Genomic DNA, 18,467 nt, shown 5'->3' with positions numbered 1-18,467 from the left:
ATAAATGGAAAAATCAAAAAATTCTTTTTTTAAATATTATTTTCGGAACATGAATTAACTAAAAAAAATACGTCTCACGGTGTTACAAAATATAGGTGGTCTCAAATGAACCTAACCCTATATATATATATATATATATATATATATATATATATATATATATATATATATATATATATATATATATATATATATATATATATATATATATATATATATATATATATATAAACACCAAAATGGACAAGGGTAAAATGGGTAAATTGACATATACATTGTTGGTCATAAAAAAACAAGGTTACGATCCATATAGGTTTTAGGTTTTTAGGGTTAAACAATACTAAGATGGTAGATTGATTTCAATACATGATAACACTTTCACATAAATTCCGAGTATTGTCAAATAAGTTAGAAGAAAAACTAATCATAAAATCGTTTATTTGTTTTAACAATAAGCTTTTATTTAATTTAATCCAAAAAACTTAAAACTGCTTATTATTAATACCAAACAATGTTCACTAGTAAGCACTTTAAATAAGTAATCTCAAACCCCTTGAGAATGTATAAGGCCAATTATACCATTGGGTTTTTAACAATACATATTTTTTTATATATCCATAGTAATTACACATTTATATTTAATTATCCATAATGAAACATATTTTTTTTCACAATTATTATCATAAGTAACGCGAAATTCGTAAATGTATTTGATTAGTCAAGTATAATTCAAAAACCTATATTTCTCTACAACATTACACAGTAATATTATTTCTTTTTGATTTTGATGCCTTAAAGATCTTGATTTTGACTCTCGATAGTCAACCAACCACATCAAAACCACACCATGCTCGACTATTATTAATCTAACCAATAATTTAACAAATCCCATCTTACAACACAACAATCATTATCATAATATACATTTACAAATCAACTAATTACCAAATTATCCAATTCCTACTCTAATCACATGTTTGGCAAAACGAGCTTTTAGTAACTTTTAAACATTTACGTTTTATGTAATTTTACACCTAAAATTCAACGCTGCTTTTGCAAAAACAAAAGTTACATCTTCCAGCTATCAGCTATTTTGCCAAACATACCCTGCAAGGTAAGAACTTAGCTTCTAGTGGATCGAGGGCGGACCCATCTAGCCGAACTAGCTTTCGACAGCCCCGAATAATAATCACCCACATTCGCCACAAAAAGCGGGTCCCTTTCATTATCATATTTACTTTCACTAAAACCATTATTACCATTGTTTCCATCATCCGTGTTTTCCAATTCTTTTGTTAAATCATCCATTGTTTTTTTCAAAGTCGCCTTGCTCATGGGCCCCGCCTCACCCGTTGCAACACCAACCATCGTGATTTTTGGAAGAAAAGGATTCGGGTTCGGGTGCGCTTCTTCTTTCACACTGGTAGACAACAAAAGGACAAAATTAGGGTAAATTTGTAATTTTGTAAACGTATCATTGGAGGAACCATACAAGCAACAAAATGAAACCACAATGATAAATTTGACTGAACTTGTCGTTTTGGGTATACTACAGGGACTAAAATTGTAATTTAGTATTTTGGGTGTCACCTTTTGCCTGAAAGGTTATGATCATGATCCTGAAGTGGTTTTAACCATGGATTAGTGAACCAATCTCCAAAGGGGGAATGGAATCCCGTTTTAAGCTGGAGTTGTTTGTTGTCGGAATCGGAATCGGAATCAGGAATTCCACCATGAGGTAACATGGATGCCCTTTGAAAAGAAGCTGCACTCCTGCAACAATATAAACATATCGTATCATGTCAATAACAAGACAAAAGTCGCAACTTTTTATCCGATAAGCAAAAAAGACGTAAATACCCTCGTTACCTTTTCTCAAATGAGTCAACCACATACGGAAACTTGGGTTGAATTCCAGTGGCTTTTCTCAACCACCTATTTCCAAGAATCACTTTATCCACTGTATACAAAAGCTGTATCTCTGCAGCTTTTGTAATAACACTTAATGGTATAGAAGGAGCACCAATTTCATCCAAAACTTCCTGAACCTATATCATCAAATTACCAAATTACCCGTAAACCATTTAAATTTATTTATCTTTTTTTTTAATTAAAATTTATACCTCAGGGGGTTCCCACACGGTGTCTGTATTGTCTTCAAGCAAATCTGAGCCCATACTGTCATCGATAATATCGCGACGCCTTTGTAAATGTCGTGTCTGAATTAAGGAATGGAAATGTTGGTCAACGGAATCTTCTAGAATGTCATCTAGCATGCTTTTATTGAAGAAATATGGAGTATACCTGATAAGATGGAAATGGAAGGAAGATATTTTGAGATGAATAAGAAACTATGTCATGAATGATTTTTATTTAATAAAAAACATAAATCATTAGATAGTAAATACCACTTAATTCCATCAGATGTGGCTATTGCAATGTCTAAGTTTTGTGCAGTGAAAACTGGAACTCCTTCGAATTTCTTTTTCTTTCGTGTGTTCTTAAGAAGTTTGTTTGCTTCCTTGACCTGCATAAAGATTATACTACTTTGAGAAAATTACAAAAATGGTCCCTGGGTATCTTTGTTTTTTGCACTTTTGGTCCTAAAGAGTTTTTTCTTCTGATTTTGGTCCTTATTTTGATATTTCTTATCTAACATGGTTCTTATTCGAGTAAATTACATTTTTGGTCCCTGGGTATAGCTGATTTTTTCAATTTTGGTCCTTATTTGGTCCAAAAACATTATAAGTACCTCAAATACATACAAAAATAGCAAGAGAACATTTTTGGATCAAAATTATAAAAAATCAACTATACTTTATGACATCATGACTTCAAAAATAAAATCTGAGTTGTCTAACCTGTCTCTCATTTGGAATGAACTGGAACAAGTGAGGTTTTTCCTGTAAAAAATTAAAAGGATTTAGATAAACAAAAACTCATGAATAATAATATTGTAAAGAAAATGAGTTGTAAAGATTGATAATCGATTGAATTATACCTTAAAATGTTCATATGCTAGATCAAGGCGACAGGCACCAACAACCCCACTGGGTATACTGAGTCGTTTAACGTATGAAACTGAAAAGAAAAGTGATAAATAAGAATGCAATTAGTATCCATTGTGTAATAAGCTTTTTGAGGTTGTTTAATAAATAAATATAATCTTATGCCTATGGAACTGAATAAATTAAATAAAAAAAATACTATCTTTAAGCAAAATCTTGAAAAGAAGTTGTAGAGGAGTACCTGCATCTCCTAGATCGATAAAGAATTGGAAAACAGGGCCATTTCTTTCACTCTTTATAACTGCTTGGAACATCTTTTTAAGCCATTGTGGTGTTCTGTGAGTGGAAAGAAACACCTAGAAATATGTGATGTATAATGGGGAGAGAAGAAACTAGACAACAAAATTTTAAGGGAATAGATCCAACATTCTTGTATCATGCATATGCTAATGCTATTTTATTTGTTTCATGTGGTATAGGATCATTAAAGCATTCAAAACACATGTCTTGTTGTTTAAAAAGGACTAGCAAATAACTATCATCCAAAGTCCGAATGACTTTCAAAGCATAGTTTATTCTCACAGAACCCTAAATGTTATGTGGTAACAAGAATTTTCCTATTGTGAAATCAATGTATATGATTATGCGAAATACACTGTTTCTATCAGCACTTTTGGTAATAATTTCTAAAAGAGCAACAACAGCTAGATGCATCGCCTAAAATCGCTAGGTAAACAATGTTCTATGGCTGATCAAATTCAGATTCACTAATCAGTACAGCAGAAGTTAAATTTGATAATACGCAACTGTTTGAATTTCAGAGTATGTGTAAATTAGGATAGACCAGCTCATATTAACTTTTGGAGAATAGGGAAGAGGAGAAGTTAATACCTTTTGGAGATAAAGGGGATATCAAACTGGGTAGAAACAGCCATGAGACCAGTCCCCGAAAGGTCACACATACTAAAAACCTGACCTACAAACGCCGGTCCACCGCCATTTCCTGTCGAATTCAAATTAGAAATCCTCACAGTCGATGGAAACCCTGAGCTGGTCGACTCCGACGACATACTCCTGGCCGATGAAGATGAGGCGGAGGGACTCGTAGAAGAAGGAAAGGAATCCAGATCAGCCGGAGAGGAATCAGATAACGATATAGATGGTAGGGAAAGCGGAAAGGGGAGCAATATTTTGGGTGGAGAAGAAACGGAGTTTATTGAATTCGGAGTTTTAGGGATGAAGATAGATGAGATGTTTGTGGCGGTGGACTGGATAAAATGGGAGATGTTGTTTACGCAGGGGTGGTGGCGGGGAAGACGACGGTGTTCGGTTGCAGAGCCCATTGGTTTTCTTCGTTATAGCCGGCGTGCGAGCGATGTGAATGAGATTACGTTGAACATTTATCTTCATTTCCGATTTCCGACAAAAGAAAAAAATCAGCTTGGGCCTATGACGAATATGGGCTCTTTTGAAGCCCGCTATTAGAGATTATATTGGACCATCGAGTATCATTACTAATTACACCTGCACTTCGGATCAGTTTTGAAACAGTCTGGTTTTTTTGTGGTCGGTTTGGTCTCAGTCCAGTTTTTTCTCAAACTGGTCCCTTTCGGTCTTGGTCTTTTTCGGTCCGGTTTCACGGTCTTTCCGTCCGTCTTTTTTGGGTTCGGTACGAGACAGGTCTCGACTCGTTAAAAGTTAGACTCTAAACAATACATACAAGATTAACTATAATCGGCATAGTTTGGGAGTCAATACCACACTTTCATTTCGGAAAAACTATATAATTATCCAAGGGTATAACCAATTCATTTTACAAGAAAAATAAAGTCATAGTTCACGAAAATCCATTGATGCTCTTGTGAGACATTCTTTTCACCGTGCCTACCTAGTGTACACTTTAAATACTGCATTATAACCAGAGTCTTCTGGAGGGAGAGCGAGATAGTTGTGTATAGACCTATACGAGATTGACAACCCCACACCTAAGCTGTTCGCTACAGTTAGACAAGCAAGTCTAGGGTGACAAATGTCTACCAATTCCGATGCCTGAAGAACGTCGTTCAGACATATCAGTCATATTAAGCATGGTTATAATAACTCACATAAGGATTAAGAAAACGTTTGATTTACAGGGTAACTTTCACTTCATTAGTTTTGTAAAGTTAAAATCACATACTATCCTCCAGTACAACATTACATACTTTTCTGGTCTTAGGGTTTTGAAGACTATGGTTCATATTTAAGAAAATATTGGATTTTTTGGAAACATACCTTATCATTTTACAAGGAAAAGATACAAAAGAAATACATCTATATTTAGTCTTGGATATAAGGCTTACATCCTATTTTTATAGAAAATATCAGATTTTTTGGAGGTATACAAAACCAATTTAAGCAAAACAGTTACAAATCCTTTTCATACAAAAATGTTCATGAACTCACCAACTTAATTGTTGACACTTTTCAAAATCACTTATATTCTCAGGGAACTAGTGAACAAGTATCCAATCCATTTTGAGAGCAGGAGATGTTGCAACATGTTTTCTACTTGTTAGTTATTTGTAATTGCTTTTGAACAAACAACGTTTGTAAACAATGTAATTGTGTAATCTCATTGTATGATGTTTTGGGTTGCTATGATTCATTTATACTCAATTGTTATGATACTATTCAATGACGTCACCCGTCCCCAGACGTTTCCGCCGCTCTGGTTCGGGGGTGTGACAGGTTGGTCCTAATTTAGCAAATTGTGCCATTAGTGGGCTACTAGTAGGCTTGGGAGGTCTACCTAGTATTGGGCCTTTCATATTATAGTTTTGGGCCATAGGTATGGACCAAGTTGGATTAGGGGTAAAATGGTAATTTTACCCTAAGGAGGATTATTGGTTTTTGGACTAAATGTTATTTTGGTAATGGTAGCCCGAGGAGTCGAGAGATCAACGGTTCGAGGATCTACCAGTTAGCAGTCAGAGGATTATCCGTGAGATTCAGCTTTGCAATGTGAGTTTTCTCCTATAGGAACAGGTCGAAGGCACCAATGTCGACCCGTTTATGTATGTTAGTATGTTCCAGAATAAGGACTGATGTTAGGGAAATCCCGAGGAATGTTTGTATGGTTTTGGATTTCGGTCCGATGTCGGGCGGGGCCTGAAGAATGTTTATATGTATGTTTTCGAACTACGGTTTGATACTGGGTGGTACTCGATGAAGGAATGCATGTTTAGTGATACTTATTGTCTTTGTGATATTTGTATATGCCTGGTAAGGAGGTGAATGTGGGCGGGGTCCCGTATCTCATCACTAGCTGAGTGTAGATGGGGTTCCATATCTCATCATTAGCAGAGTCGGGGCGGGGCTCATGTTAGGTGAGACCTTAGGACTGGAAAATATAGTATTATGTACGATTCCTTATGTGTTAGCATGATTATATATTATTGTCTGTATGTGTATAACGGCGGGGCATGGAAGAAACATATCAGTATACTGAGCGAGGCTTGATGCCAAACGGGGCTGATGTCGGACGGGGACCGAGGAAGGGGCGGGGCCTGATGTAGTGGACAAGGCCTAATGTTATGTTATTATGTGTATGATATGTGGTAGTTTGGGGAGAATCAATAAGCTTCGTGCTTATAGTTTTCAGTTTTGGTTTCTGGTACTTACGGTAGCAAGAGGAAGACCTTGAGATGATTGCAGTGCACACACCATTTGTTTAGCCTGTGATGTTTTACTTTGATATGTTGTTATGTGTTTTGATATGATACTCTGATTTGATACGACGACTTATGATTTTGGATGAATGATTTTGATAACTACGATTTTATTTATGATTTAAAAATGAAATTTTTGGACCGTATTTCCGGGATATTTCAACATACCTCACATACGCCCAGCGTACGGGCTAAAAATGCAACCATTTTTTGACACAAGGACCAAAGATGTAAATACCTAAAAATAGGTGTTACAGAATATAACATTTAAATAGTTTTAGACCAAACCTTCAATAAAAATCTTATTTTAGACTACTAGTACAACTTCAAAAAGAAAAAGAAAAAAAATTGGACCAAAGTTCTAATTTTTTACAAACAGGAGGGACCAAATTATTAAAAAAAAAAAAAAAAAAAAAAAAAAAAAAGTCACTTCGCCGCCGGTCTAAAATTTCCCTTGGGCATGCCAAGTGGTTATAGTATCCGATAATTTAAGAACGCATCCGTTTAATCCTGGATCTGGATATTATTCGCCACACTAATAATATAGAAACAGCAAGAAGAGACGCTCACTGCACAAAAACCTTCGTCCACCGTTTTCATGCTCCTGCCCTAGAGTATAATCGGCAGATCTCTCTCAATTCCATCTCAATTATAGGTAATCAGCATCTACACCCAATTCATTTCACGTACCTCTTAATCGTCGTCAATTATCGAAGCAATTTGCTCGTTTAGGTAGTGTATCAGCTGTTCATTAGAGGGTTTTGTGGGTTTTGATTTTTCGTACAAATTTCACCTTATACAGTCTCTAAAAGTTGGGGATCTCTATGCTGATTTGTTTTTCAGCGGGTTTAGTTTCAATCCTCTTATTGAATTGAACTTCCGTCAATTATAAACCAATTTGATTGATATGTGTTTGATCTCTGATGAACATTTAGGCTTATGTTACGATTATCCCGATTCGATTGTGCTCGATGTATGATTGTTTCGAATTCGATTTGATCTAACATTCTCCGACGAAATTAGTTGCATGATCGTAATTTTTTTATTCGAACTTTCTAACGAGTAATTCCGGTTCTGCTCTACGCGATTGGGTATTTTACGTCCTTTTAAGTTGATAAAATTCTGAAAAACAAAAATGTGCATGATCTTCTGATGAAATTCATTATCTTCAACAATCAGAACAAAATCTGATACTGAATCAAGGAAACTTCAGAACTTTTACTCACTGTTTAATCTTCATATCATTAAACTTGTAGCGACAAAAGGTTCCAATGGCTGCTTCGGAGGAGAACAGTGGACTCTTCCCAATCTTCATTTTAACGATGATTGCACTGCCGCTTGTACCTTATACAATCATGCAGCTTTGTCGTGCTGCCTCAAAGAAAGAAAAGAGCATCAACTGCCAGTGCTCTGTTTGCTCCAGATCAGGAAAATATCGCAAATCAATATTCAAAAAGGTAATCATCTTCTTTTAAGATTTTTCTTTATAGTGTTTGACTTTTTTCATGTAATACACAAAAATGAATATACAATTCTCAGATATTCCTGATCTTAATTATATTAACAGATCTCAAACTTCTCAACATGGAGTAACTTGACATTGGTATTGTTTTGGATCATCATGGGTGTCCTTGTGTACTATATCAAGACAATAAATCGTGAGGTAAGTAATTTTGTTGTATAAAATCCTTTCTTATCTCTGATTCAAGAATCATGCAAATTGTTAAGTAACTGGTTTTTCTTCAATCAGGTTCAAGTATTTGAACCATTTAACATTCTTGGATTACAACCTGGAGCTTCTGATTCTGAAATAAAAAAGGCATATAGAAGACTCTCTGTTCAATACCATCCTGACAAAAATCCAGATCCAGGTTGATCTTGTTCATAACTTTCATCCCTGAATCGAAACCTCCAATTATTTTAACTTTTTACTGATGATTAATATATTTTTTTCATCCAGATGCCCACAAATATTTTGTGGAATCCATTGCTAAGGCATATCAAGCACTTACAGATCCAATCTCCCGTGAAAACTTTGAAAAATATGGTCATCCAGATGGTCGACAGGTGTCACTTCTTACACATTATCTTGAATAAAGTTTATTACTTTACATTTTCTGAAAGATTTCAACATTTGTGGTTTAGGGGTTTCAAATGGGAATAGCTCTTCCTCAATTTCTTTTAAACATAGAAGGTGCATCTGGTGGAATACTATTACTATGGATTGTTGGTGTTTGTATTCTACTTCCATTAGTGGTGGCTGTTGCATATTTATCAAGATCATCAAAGTATACTGGAAATTATGTGATGCATCAAACACTATCTGCTTACTATTACTTCATGAAACCATCATTGGCCCCTAGGTATGAAATATTCTTCTTCTTCTTTTTTCTATTTTGGGAAATTATGTTGCTGTTTTAAGGTGTGATTTGTGATTTTGCAGCAAAGTTATGGATGTTCTTATCAAGGCTGCTGAATACATGGAGATTCCAGTTCGTAGGCCTGATGGTGAACCCCTTCAGAAACTTTTTATGTTAGTGAGAAGTGAGTTGAATTTGGATCTCAAAAATATCAAACAAGAACAAGCAAAGTTTTGGAAGCAGCATCCAGCACTAATAAAGGTAAAGTCTTGAACTTTATTAAAAGACCAACATACCCTTGTTAGATATCTTGTGAATAAACAAAAAATGAATTCTTTACTCCTTTTTGTTTTTCAGACAGAGTTGTTGATTCAAGCTCATTTGACTCGTCAAACAGCCACATTAACCCCGGAATTACAGAATGACTTCAAACGTGTAGTGGAGCTTGCACCCCGACTTCTTGAAGAGCTAATGAAGGTAATTGTTGATTATTATTATTTTTTTGAATATAAAATAGAAGCATATTTATAATTTTCTAATATTTAATTGTTTCTGTTTAGATTATATTCTAAATGTTATTGTTTACAAAACAGATGGCAGTGATACCACGCACGGCTCAAGGGCATGGGTGGCTAAGACCTGCAGTTGGTGTTGTCGAGCTTTCCCAATGTATCATCCAGGTAATTTATTTAGCCTGATGGAATGGAATCGGCCATTCCGGAAGGAATATGATTCCTTCCGTTTTCTTAATTCCATTCCATCCAACCAACCAAACAAATATCTTATGTCAATGCAGGCTGTTCCTCTTAGTGCAAGAAAACCATCCGGAGGCTCTTCAGAAGGCATTGCACCCTTTCTTCAGCTTCCTCATTTCAACGAGGCCATCATAAAAAAAATCACCCGAAAGGTAAAAGAAAAAAATTAATTAATTAATTATTTACGATTCAATTCCTACAAATTCTTTTTTTTTTTTTTTTGACAGAAAATAAAAACCCTTCAAGAGCTTCGCGACATGTCGCCCGTTGACCGCGTTGACTTTCTCTCAGAAACCGCCAACTTCTCTCCAACCGAAATCCAAGACATAGAATCCGTACTCTCCATGATGCCGTCGATCACTCTCGAAGTCAAATGTGGGACCGAAGGGGAAGAAGGAATCCAAGAAGGCGACATAGTCACAGTCCAATCATGGGTCACTTTAAAAAGATCCAACGGTTTGACCCGTGCTTTACCACATTCCCCATTTTACCCTTTCCACAAAGAGGAAAACCATTGGTTCCTCCTAGCCGATCAAACCTCAAACAACGTTTGGTTTTCGCAAAAACTCAGTTTCATGGACGAATCAGCCGCCATAACCGCTGCCTCAAAGTCAATAGAGGAGTCGATGGAAGGTTCCGGGGCGAACCCCGGAGAGATTGGGAAAGCGGTTAGGGAGGCGGTTGAGAAAGTCAGGAGCGGGTCCCGCTTGGTCATGGGGAAGTTTCAAGCTCCGAGTGAAGGGAGTTATAATTTGACTTGTTTTTTGTTGTGTGATTCGTGGATTGGGTGTGATAAGAAGACCGGGGTGAAGGTTAAGGTGGTGAAGCGGACACGGGCGGGGACACGTGGCGGATTGGTGGAGGAAGTGGCGGAGGATGGCGGAGAGGAGGAGGAGGAGGTTGAGGAAGAGGAGTATGATGAGGATTATGAGAGTGAGTATAGTGAAGATGAAGAAGAAGAAGAAGAAGAAGAAGATACTAATAATAAAAATAAAAATAAGAAAAAGGAAAACAAGGCAAATGGGAAAGGGGCCGCATCAAGTTCGGGTTCGGATGATGAATGATAAAAGTTTGTTTTTTAGGTTAGAATTACAAAAGATTTTATCATCATATATACTAATCTTGGATAATTTCATTTTTGGTTGGTTTAGTTTTGTAAACTAGGGTTTTAAATTCGAAACCCATAATGACAGTTTGGGTCCTTGCGGATTGAAATTTGAAAGTTATCTCTTTTTTTATTTGCAATTATTCAAAGAAACTTCATATTATGTGGTTGATGTTTCATGAAATTTTTGGAATGAATTTAATGTGCTAAAACCATGTAGCATCGTACTTCCCATTTTTGTTTGTTAGAGCATCGCGGTTCAAATTACATGTTTATGCCATTACAAACTATGACATAAACATATGGTTAGCATGAAATGACGATCCTTTGTAATTTGTAAACATGTTTAGTTCATAAAATATTAAGTTATAGAAATGGTCCCTAAGGTTGTATGATTAATGCACTAGCAGTCCAACTATTTTTTTTTTTAACTTGTTACAGAGATTTTCTTTATCCTCACTTTTTTTTTTTTTGAAACCCATAAAATATGAGAGGCTCAACTTAGTGATGGTGGTAGTCTGGTAGCACATGAATATGGATTAATAAGAGCTTTGGAATGTGGCGCGCACTCATACACACAGGGTGGGGACCACATTTATTTTATTTTTAATAAAATTCATTAAAAAAGAAGCTTAAAAATTAAATAAAGGCAATTTAAACAAGCATACAAACCGGGACCATTTCGGTAATTTAGTCTAAAAAGTTTAGAAATATAATTTTGTAGTACCAAGTAAGCAACGAAAGCTTGATGTTTATAATTAAAAAAAAGCTAACTTTTGGAGTTCTAATATTGCTTTATACACACATGGGCATCCTATGTAGACAATAATATGAATATTTTATTCAAGAAAAAAAATATATAAAAATCAAGCCTGTCCGCAGTATGAGAGCTCAATCTGTGATGCAGTGCTTTCCACAGCCATCCACCATTCATCATCCTCATCCCACCCTTCACCCTCACCCTGTGCTGCTGACATGGCATCCTACATGGCAATTCACATTCGTTCCATGTAGGCTTTTTATATTATTTAATTATACAAGCAACAGATACAAAAATGTGAAGTAAAAAACAGGAACGAACCTCCTTCGCAAGATGAAGCACTCTTGGCATATTTTCAACCTTATCTGCAACCATCATTGCTTCACGCCACCACTCATCTTTCTGACAGCTGTCCATGTCCAAGGGACTTTTATTCCCATTTTGCCCCTCCCCCTCCATATAATTGTAGCTGTTATCAGGAAACACTTCTGGTGGAACTGGACGCATAGGAGATCGATAACCTAACACCACCAAAATATTACAATGAGTTGCTATTTCTTGCATATTTTAAACCCGAAAATGATTTTTTCAAACTCCACCTTTGCAATCAGGATCATAGCACTTCTGATAATAACCACCCTTTTGTAGGTCCACCACATACATCACTGAAACAAAAAAAAATCACAAAACCATTTTTTTTTTTATAAAATACCGAAACTACCCTTGTTGAAAATTATTTACCATGATTGCTTTTGTGTTGTCTGCCGATTCTTTCACAGAATCTATTCCTTAACATGCTGTATACCATCAAACCATATTCTGAGAACCAATACCAGCTTCGAATTTTTCCTAACAATAAAGAAAATAATCATTTAGGTTTATATTAAATTAAATTTAATGTAACTTTTTAAATATATTAAGAAGCCAAAACCTTGTACATCTCCTATTGTAGCAATGAATTCAATAAACTCATCTAATCCTGGAAATGGCGATTTTCCACTCAAGTAGCCATTTGAAGTTGGAATAAATTCTCGTGTTGTTATTGGTTTATAAAAGTCCATGTTTTTCTGTCGTAAAACAATCATGAGATAATAAAAACTATCAGTTAGAATGACATTTTTGTCCTTAGTGAATAAACATTGGATTTACCTCAATATCAAAATGCAAAACCTTGACACAATCCAAATCTGTTTTGCAGATTAGAAGCTTTTCACAGTCTGCATCTATATTGCAGATCAAGGATACCATGAACACATCTTCCTCACTCTATAAAATCATTATATAACTTAGATTATGAATTTATGATAATAAATTAATAATATTATTATCATTTATCGGTATCCATGGATCGATGCATTACCATTTCCTTACATTTAAACCTTTCAGTGGGAAGAAGAACTGAAGTTTTCCCTGCTTTAGATGATAAATGCAGACGAAAACAACGGTTTCTTGAATACACAGCAGTGTCAACAAAAAGATGACAAGGGACATCAGCAAAGTTTGTGTCTTTTGAAATAAATAATTGTTCAAATCTTTTATCCTTTCCTCTTGAGCTATGTATCCGTGAACATATCTGTATGAAATTCAGCAATCTGATTCAAGAACTGGTTAAAGAATTTGAATATGAAGCTAAAAAGTGAAACTGAATTACTGATACCTCAGTAACAAATGCACCAACATGTGTGTTGTCCTTGAAAGCAACCCCTGGTAAACGAATGATCAAATGGCGAGAAAATTTATCTGTTTGATAAAAAAAAAAATCAGGTTAGAAAATTGAACTATAGATAAATGCAAACACTCAAGTACGTACCTTTTGTAGAAGAATCAAGTTCAACAACCCAATTAGTGTCCCCTTCAATAGAATACTTCTCAAACAAGGCTTCAAAAGTAACCAATATGAGAAGATCAACCATTTCATCCCCATTCTTTTCGGTGTTTTCTTTTATATTGAACTCCAAATCAAAGTAAAGGTGACATGGTAATCCCTATAAGTATCACCAATCTCATCTAATAAGTTATGTTCCATGTAGGATAAGACATGTAACAAAGGGTTACCTCTTGAATGACTTCATAATGATGACGAAATTTGGAATTCATGTTTTTGTACCTAGTAACAAAGGGAGCAAAATCATATCATTCAAATACTTATAAGCTATATTGCTATAGGTCTAGAATGAATAAATAATGATAGTTGAATCATGCACCTTTGCCAAAATTCTTTGTATGTTGAAACAAGAAACCTTCTTTGTCCACTAGCGTGATTTTGGTAACTAAAAATATGCACACCTTCGTAGTCTTTTGCATACTTCATAGCCTCATCTTGCCTTGGAAATGTGGCCCACACATCATCTCTACACAAGTGTTGTACTATTAGTAATAACTAATATGTGAAGGGCATCTTTTGTTTTGATTATCAAAGAAATGTTCGAGTGAAATCATTATAAAGAACCTTGATTTATGTTGTGCAGCAAGTTCAACACGTATTTCATGTAACAATCGCAATAACCGGGCTGGTTTTTTTGGAGGCACACCTTGTGGAGAACCATAGAAAACAATGGGGGAGAACTGGCTTCCATTGTTGAATATCTTTTTTCCAATAGTTGGTGTGTAGAACTGGAGCAAAGGAAGATATGTAACTTGCTGAGGATCTCATTTGGTGTTGAATAACACAATGTATTGTGATTTTACATGTTAGAATTCACAGTATTTGCAGATTTGAAGTGGAGAATAAAGATGTAGCAGAGGGAGTAAACAGAAAATCAGCATTATGGTGGTGCCAAAAGAAGGGAAAAGGGAAGGAGTTACATTCTGGATATTTGTTGCAGATAGCTGTTTTTTCCCGTTTGAATCTTCAGGAGTGAGATTCGTAGAAGTTGATGGATCTTCGTTTGATTTATCTTGCTTTAGTTTCTTCTTTTTGGTTTTCCTTCCTCCTGTTGCTGATTCTGAATGAGAAAGCAATAAGTATTGGCTTGTAGCATGGCAACTAAGATGCAAAAGTAAATTAACGGACCCAAAAACAGACAAATCGAAATAACGTATATGCAATTAAATATATCTAAGTTCGATTATCATGATCCTGAGTCCAGATTAGGTCAAAAATGATCCACAAAGATGCGTGAGAAGTGTATCGGTTTGTGTGGTGAAGATAAAGGTAAGGGGATCTTACGAGGTGGAGAGATGCCACATTTGAAGCACTCGAACAGGCGATCAACGTCATCCATGGCGGCAACGTCTGTAAACTCTTTGAATCAACCATGGGGCAGGGGCACCGAGGGCTTGTCAGTTTTAGTGTGAGCGGGAAACCGGGAACTTGCAAATTTTCAGTCGTATGGATCTTGGATACTACCGTATTCGAGAAACGGGCTCGTGAGCAACCCGTGATTAAAACCGCAAAATTGGTAAATATAGTATTTAAAAAACTTTGGATAAGATCCAAAAAGTTTTCAACTTCCATGGATGTTCAAAATCAAGAATTTCTTATGAATTTGATCTCAAAATCATGAATTCCTGTGAATTTAGTCCATGAAGCACTTGAAATGACCGTTTAGCCCTTCTAATTTATTTTTTGCGTTTTTCCATATTTGTTTTTATACTTTAATTAAAAATAAAAAAATACTCACACACACACACACACACACACTCTCTCTCTCTCTCTCTCTCTCTCTCTCTCTCTCTCTCTATATATATATATATATATATATATATATATATATATATATATATATATATATATATATATATATCTTTTTCTTTCTCCCCTAATCGGAGTTGGTCCCAACCCCATCCCTCATCATCTTCATTCATCGACACCTCCATTTTTCCAGCAACACCACAACCACCACCGATTATCACCTCTTGTCCATTTCAAAGACAAATATGGGTTTGCTAACAATTCTTCCTATAACACTCCTATAAATTCACCAACAAAGCTTAATCTCTCAATAAAATATCATTAAATTCACGAGAGTTTACCAGTTCTCAAGAATCACCGATTAAGACCTGCTCCATTCCCTACAAATCTTGGATTTGTTGAAAGAGCAACAAGATCACAATTTACTCGAATCATATAAGAAAACAAAAACATCAACGAACTATTAGTATTTTCAACTCAATATAACACAGTAATAGGTGATTCCAGAGAGGAATCATCAGTTTCTGAACAAATCATAGGTGGGGAAAATGAAATTGAACCATAAATGAAAGGACAAAGTAAAGAGAAGGGGTGTAGATCAAATAAACGAATGTGTAACAGCCCGAAATTCAGGTACCTTTATTTAGCCCTTCATCTTTTGTTACATTGTCATTTTGGGATTTTGTGTTGGGCATCATTTAAACGCATCCCCCCCCCCCCAGGTACGCTGGGCGTACCCAAGGTTACGCTGGGCGTAACCGGTCCAGACCCAAAAACCTAATTTAATGGTTGGCTATAAAAGGAATGAGATGGCTTGGTTCCTCAGCCACCATCCCTCAGAAAGAAACCCTAAGAGAGTTGTTCCTTCGTTCATAGCTTATTTGTGAGTGTTCTAAGCTTGGTGGTGTCATTTCAAGGTAGCAAAATAGAAGACGAATCCATTGTGGAGGCTAGAAGTTGGTGTTCAAGTGTAGATCCGTGTTTAGCAAAGGTTGGAGCTTCTTTCTAAGGTAAAAAGTTCGGATCTTGACTTGTAGTTCTTGTGATATGCTTTATGGACCATTTTCTAGGGTTTTGGTCCCAAAGATGGAGACTTTATAAGCAAGTAGTCTCCATTAGCTTAGATCCATCATACTTCTGGTCCATTTGATTTGTAGATTCATAAAAATGTAATCTTGGACGTGAATGATTAGCCATGCATGAGATCTAGATCTTTTGAGTTGAAATGGAAAGGTATTAAGGAGTGTAGGAGCCTTTACAGCCATGCCAATGCTTAAAGGTTTCGACTTTATGGGTTAAGAGGCTTTAAGAGAGCCGGATCTAGAAGGTGAAGAAGTGTCTTAACCATTTAAGACCAAAAATGAAGAATGGTTGAATCTGAGTGTTACGCTGGGCGTAACTCCCAGTACATGCAACGTACTGGGTGAAGACCCCCGATGGTGGATTGGCGATGTACGCCCCGCGTACTGTGAATGTTGACTTTTAGGGTTTTGGTCAACATGTGGACTTTGAGTCAAGGAAGGGTAAAATGGTATTTTACCCCTCTGAGGAATATTAATAAGGGTAAAGTCTAGTTGTGGAAGTTTATATTAATTAAAATGATATTTCGTTATGATTAGGCGAGGTTAGGATTCGGAGATAGCGAGTACGCGAGATTCTAGACTTTCCACAAGGTGAGTTTTCTCACTATATTGTACCCGGAAGGGTTTTATTGTGTGACCGGAAGGTCGGATATGTTATGAGTTGTATGCATTGTATATGATAAGTTAACCGTTGTATGTGCTATGTATGTTCTACTTGATATCGGCCGGAAGGCATTATGATATGGGCCGGAAGGCATTATGATATGGGCCGGAAGGCATATATGTTATGGGTCGAAAGGCGTTGTGATGTGGACCGTAAGGTTGACGCAGGTATGACCGGAAGGTTTACCGAGTCGGGACGGAAGTCCCCTGAGACACACGGACCGGAAGGTCAGGGCCTGGAAAGGCGTATGCGCGTAAGTAGTATTTTGGGGAAACTCACTAAGCATTTATGCTTACAGTTGTTGTGTTATGTGTTTCAGGTACTAGCGAGGACCGTGGGAAGGCACCGACGTGATCTGTACACACTGACGAAGTAATTGTTTTATGATCTTGGGATGTATTTTGTTACGATGACATTTGTTATACATGTGATTTCAGAATATTAAATGATGGTTTAAGTTGTTTGAAAAATGAAAAATTGTTTTGAAAATTCACGTTGTTACAAGTTGGTATAAGAGCCTTGGTTTGAGGGATTCGGATGCACCTTCGGGCGTAACTGAACTTAAACCGAGGATTTGAGGAAAATTTTCAATTAATAAAGGCATAAAATTTTATAAGAGATTTTGTAATAACCAAAGGAGAAGCAGTGTGTACGGCCAGCTAGCGCCCGAACGGTAAAATCCCCAAAATACCCTTACAATATGTGTTATGAGATATGTTATGATATGTTATGCATGCTATAGTAGACTAGGTATTCATATTAGGACTAGAGTGGCCTGATTTGTGATGCGTTAGTGTAGGGGGAACCTGCTGTTATTAGATGCTTTGAGAGAGAGTAGGTAGCCAGTGCATAGCAAGAATAGAGTACTCGTGATCCGGGGTCCAGGGAGGAGGACTTGGGGTGAATGCTGATGCGGTGCAGTCGATAGTATAGGGCCCGTACTACTGAAGACACCGGATCAGTGGGCAACCCAAGTAAGAATCCTTTGGGTATCGGAGGCCGAGTAGGGTTGCGTTATCGAGTGCGAGTATGATCGATTGAGTCTCTGATATTTTTATGTTGTATTTCAGAAGCATTATGGTTGGGCCACGCCACAAACCTGGGACAAGCGGTGTGAGTGACGAGGAGCTTCATCAGATGATTCACGAAGAGGTGGCTGCGGCGATCCAGGCCGAGATTCCGGAGATGTTTGGGTCTATCAAGACCACACTGATGGAGACTTTCGATGAGCGGTACGCCGCGGTGACTGACGCTGCAGCCGCTGCAGCTGCCGCAACTGTGGCTGCTGCCAGACCTCAGGGAGGTGACTCGTTACTATTTCGGGAGTTCAGCAACACGAAACCACCCAAGTTTGACGGGACGCAGGAAACAAAGAAAGCATGAATAAAT

At 36.6% G+C, this 18,467-nt stretch overlaps 3 protein-coding genes across 4 annotated transcripts; 1 reads left to right on the top strand and 2 right to left on the bottom strand.

Moving 5' to 3' along the window:
- Positions 1–858: 858 nt before the first annotated feature.
- LOC145017624 (Tic22-like family protein) lies at positions 859–4,395 on the bottom strand. 2 transcript variants are annotated; one of them, XM_078975614.1, is made up of 9 exons: positions 3,900–4,395; positions 3,250–3,344; positions 3,002–3,081; positions 2,862–2,903; positions 2,409–2,527; positions 2,124–2,304; positions 1,870–2,048; positions 1,591–1,773; positions 859–1,420 (listed from the first exon to the last, which is right to left on the bottom strand). In XM_078975614.1, exons 1-9 carry the CDS (start codon positions 4,349–4,351, stop codon positions 1,123–1,125), a joined length of 1,629 nt encoding a protein of 542 aa, XP_078831740.1. In that variant the 5' UTR covers positions 4,352–4,395; the 3' UTR covers positions 859–1,122. The 2 variants fall into 2 exon arrangements, with proteins under 2 accessions (XP_078831740.1, XP_078831741.1); XM_078975615.1 differs by having other exon boundaries at positions 3,250–3,364; positions 3,900–4,012.
- Positions 4,396–7,214: 2,819 nt separating this feature from the next.
- On the top strand, positions 7,215–11,101 carry LOC145014983 (dnaJ protein ERDJ2A-like). Its single transcript, XM_078973429.1, has 11 exons — positions 7,215–7,373; positions 7,975–8,175; positions 8,286–8,381; positions 8,469–8,589; positions 8,679–8,785; positions 8,864–9,081; positions 9,162–9,339; positions 9,436–9,555; positions 9,672–9,758; positions 9,875–9,985; positions 10,061–11,101. Exons 2-11 carry the CDS (start codon positions 7,990–7,992, stop codon positions 10,895–10,897), a joined length of 2,061 nt encoding a protein of 686 aa, XP_078829555.1. The 5' UTR covers positions 7,215–7,373; positions 7,975–7,989; the 3' UTR covers positions 10,898–11,101.
- Positions 11,102–11,591: 490 nt separating this feature from the next.
- On the bottom strand, positions 11,592–15,000 carry LOC145015735 (DNA primase). Its single transcript, XM_078974206.1, has 14 exons — positions 14,868–15,000; positions 14,504–14,643; positions 14,148–14,311; positions 13,903–14,049; positions 13,754–13,805; positions 13,509–13,683; positions 13,356–13,438; positions 13,059–13,271; positions 12,848–12,964; positions 12,630–12,765; positions 12,440–12,547; positions 12,298–12,363; positions 12,020–12,219; positions 11,592–11,921 (listed from the first exon to the last, which is right to left on the bottom strand). The coding sequence occupies exons 1-14, from the start codon at positions 14,920–14,922 to the stop codon at positions 11,805–11,807; spliced, it is 1,773 nt and encodes a 590-aa protein (XP_078830332.1). The 5' UTR covers positions 14,923–15,000; the 3' UTR covers positions 11,592–11,804.
- Between the last annotated feature and the right edge of the window lie 3,467 nt (positions 15,001–18,467).

Source organism: Lactuca saligna, chromosome 9 (genome assembly GCF_052625555.1).
Source record: "Lactuca saligna cultivar CGN05327 chromosome 9, ASM5262555v1, whole genome shotgun sequence".
NCBI classification, from domain to species: Eukaryota; Viridiplantae; Streptophyta; class Magnoliopsida; order Asterales; family Asteraceae; genus Lactuca; species Lactuca saligna.
Note: the sequence above shows the minus strand (reverse complement) of the source record. Positions and strands in the feature narration are given on the sequence as shown.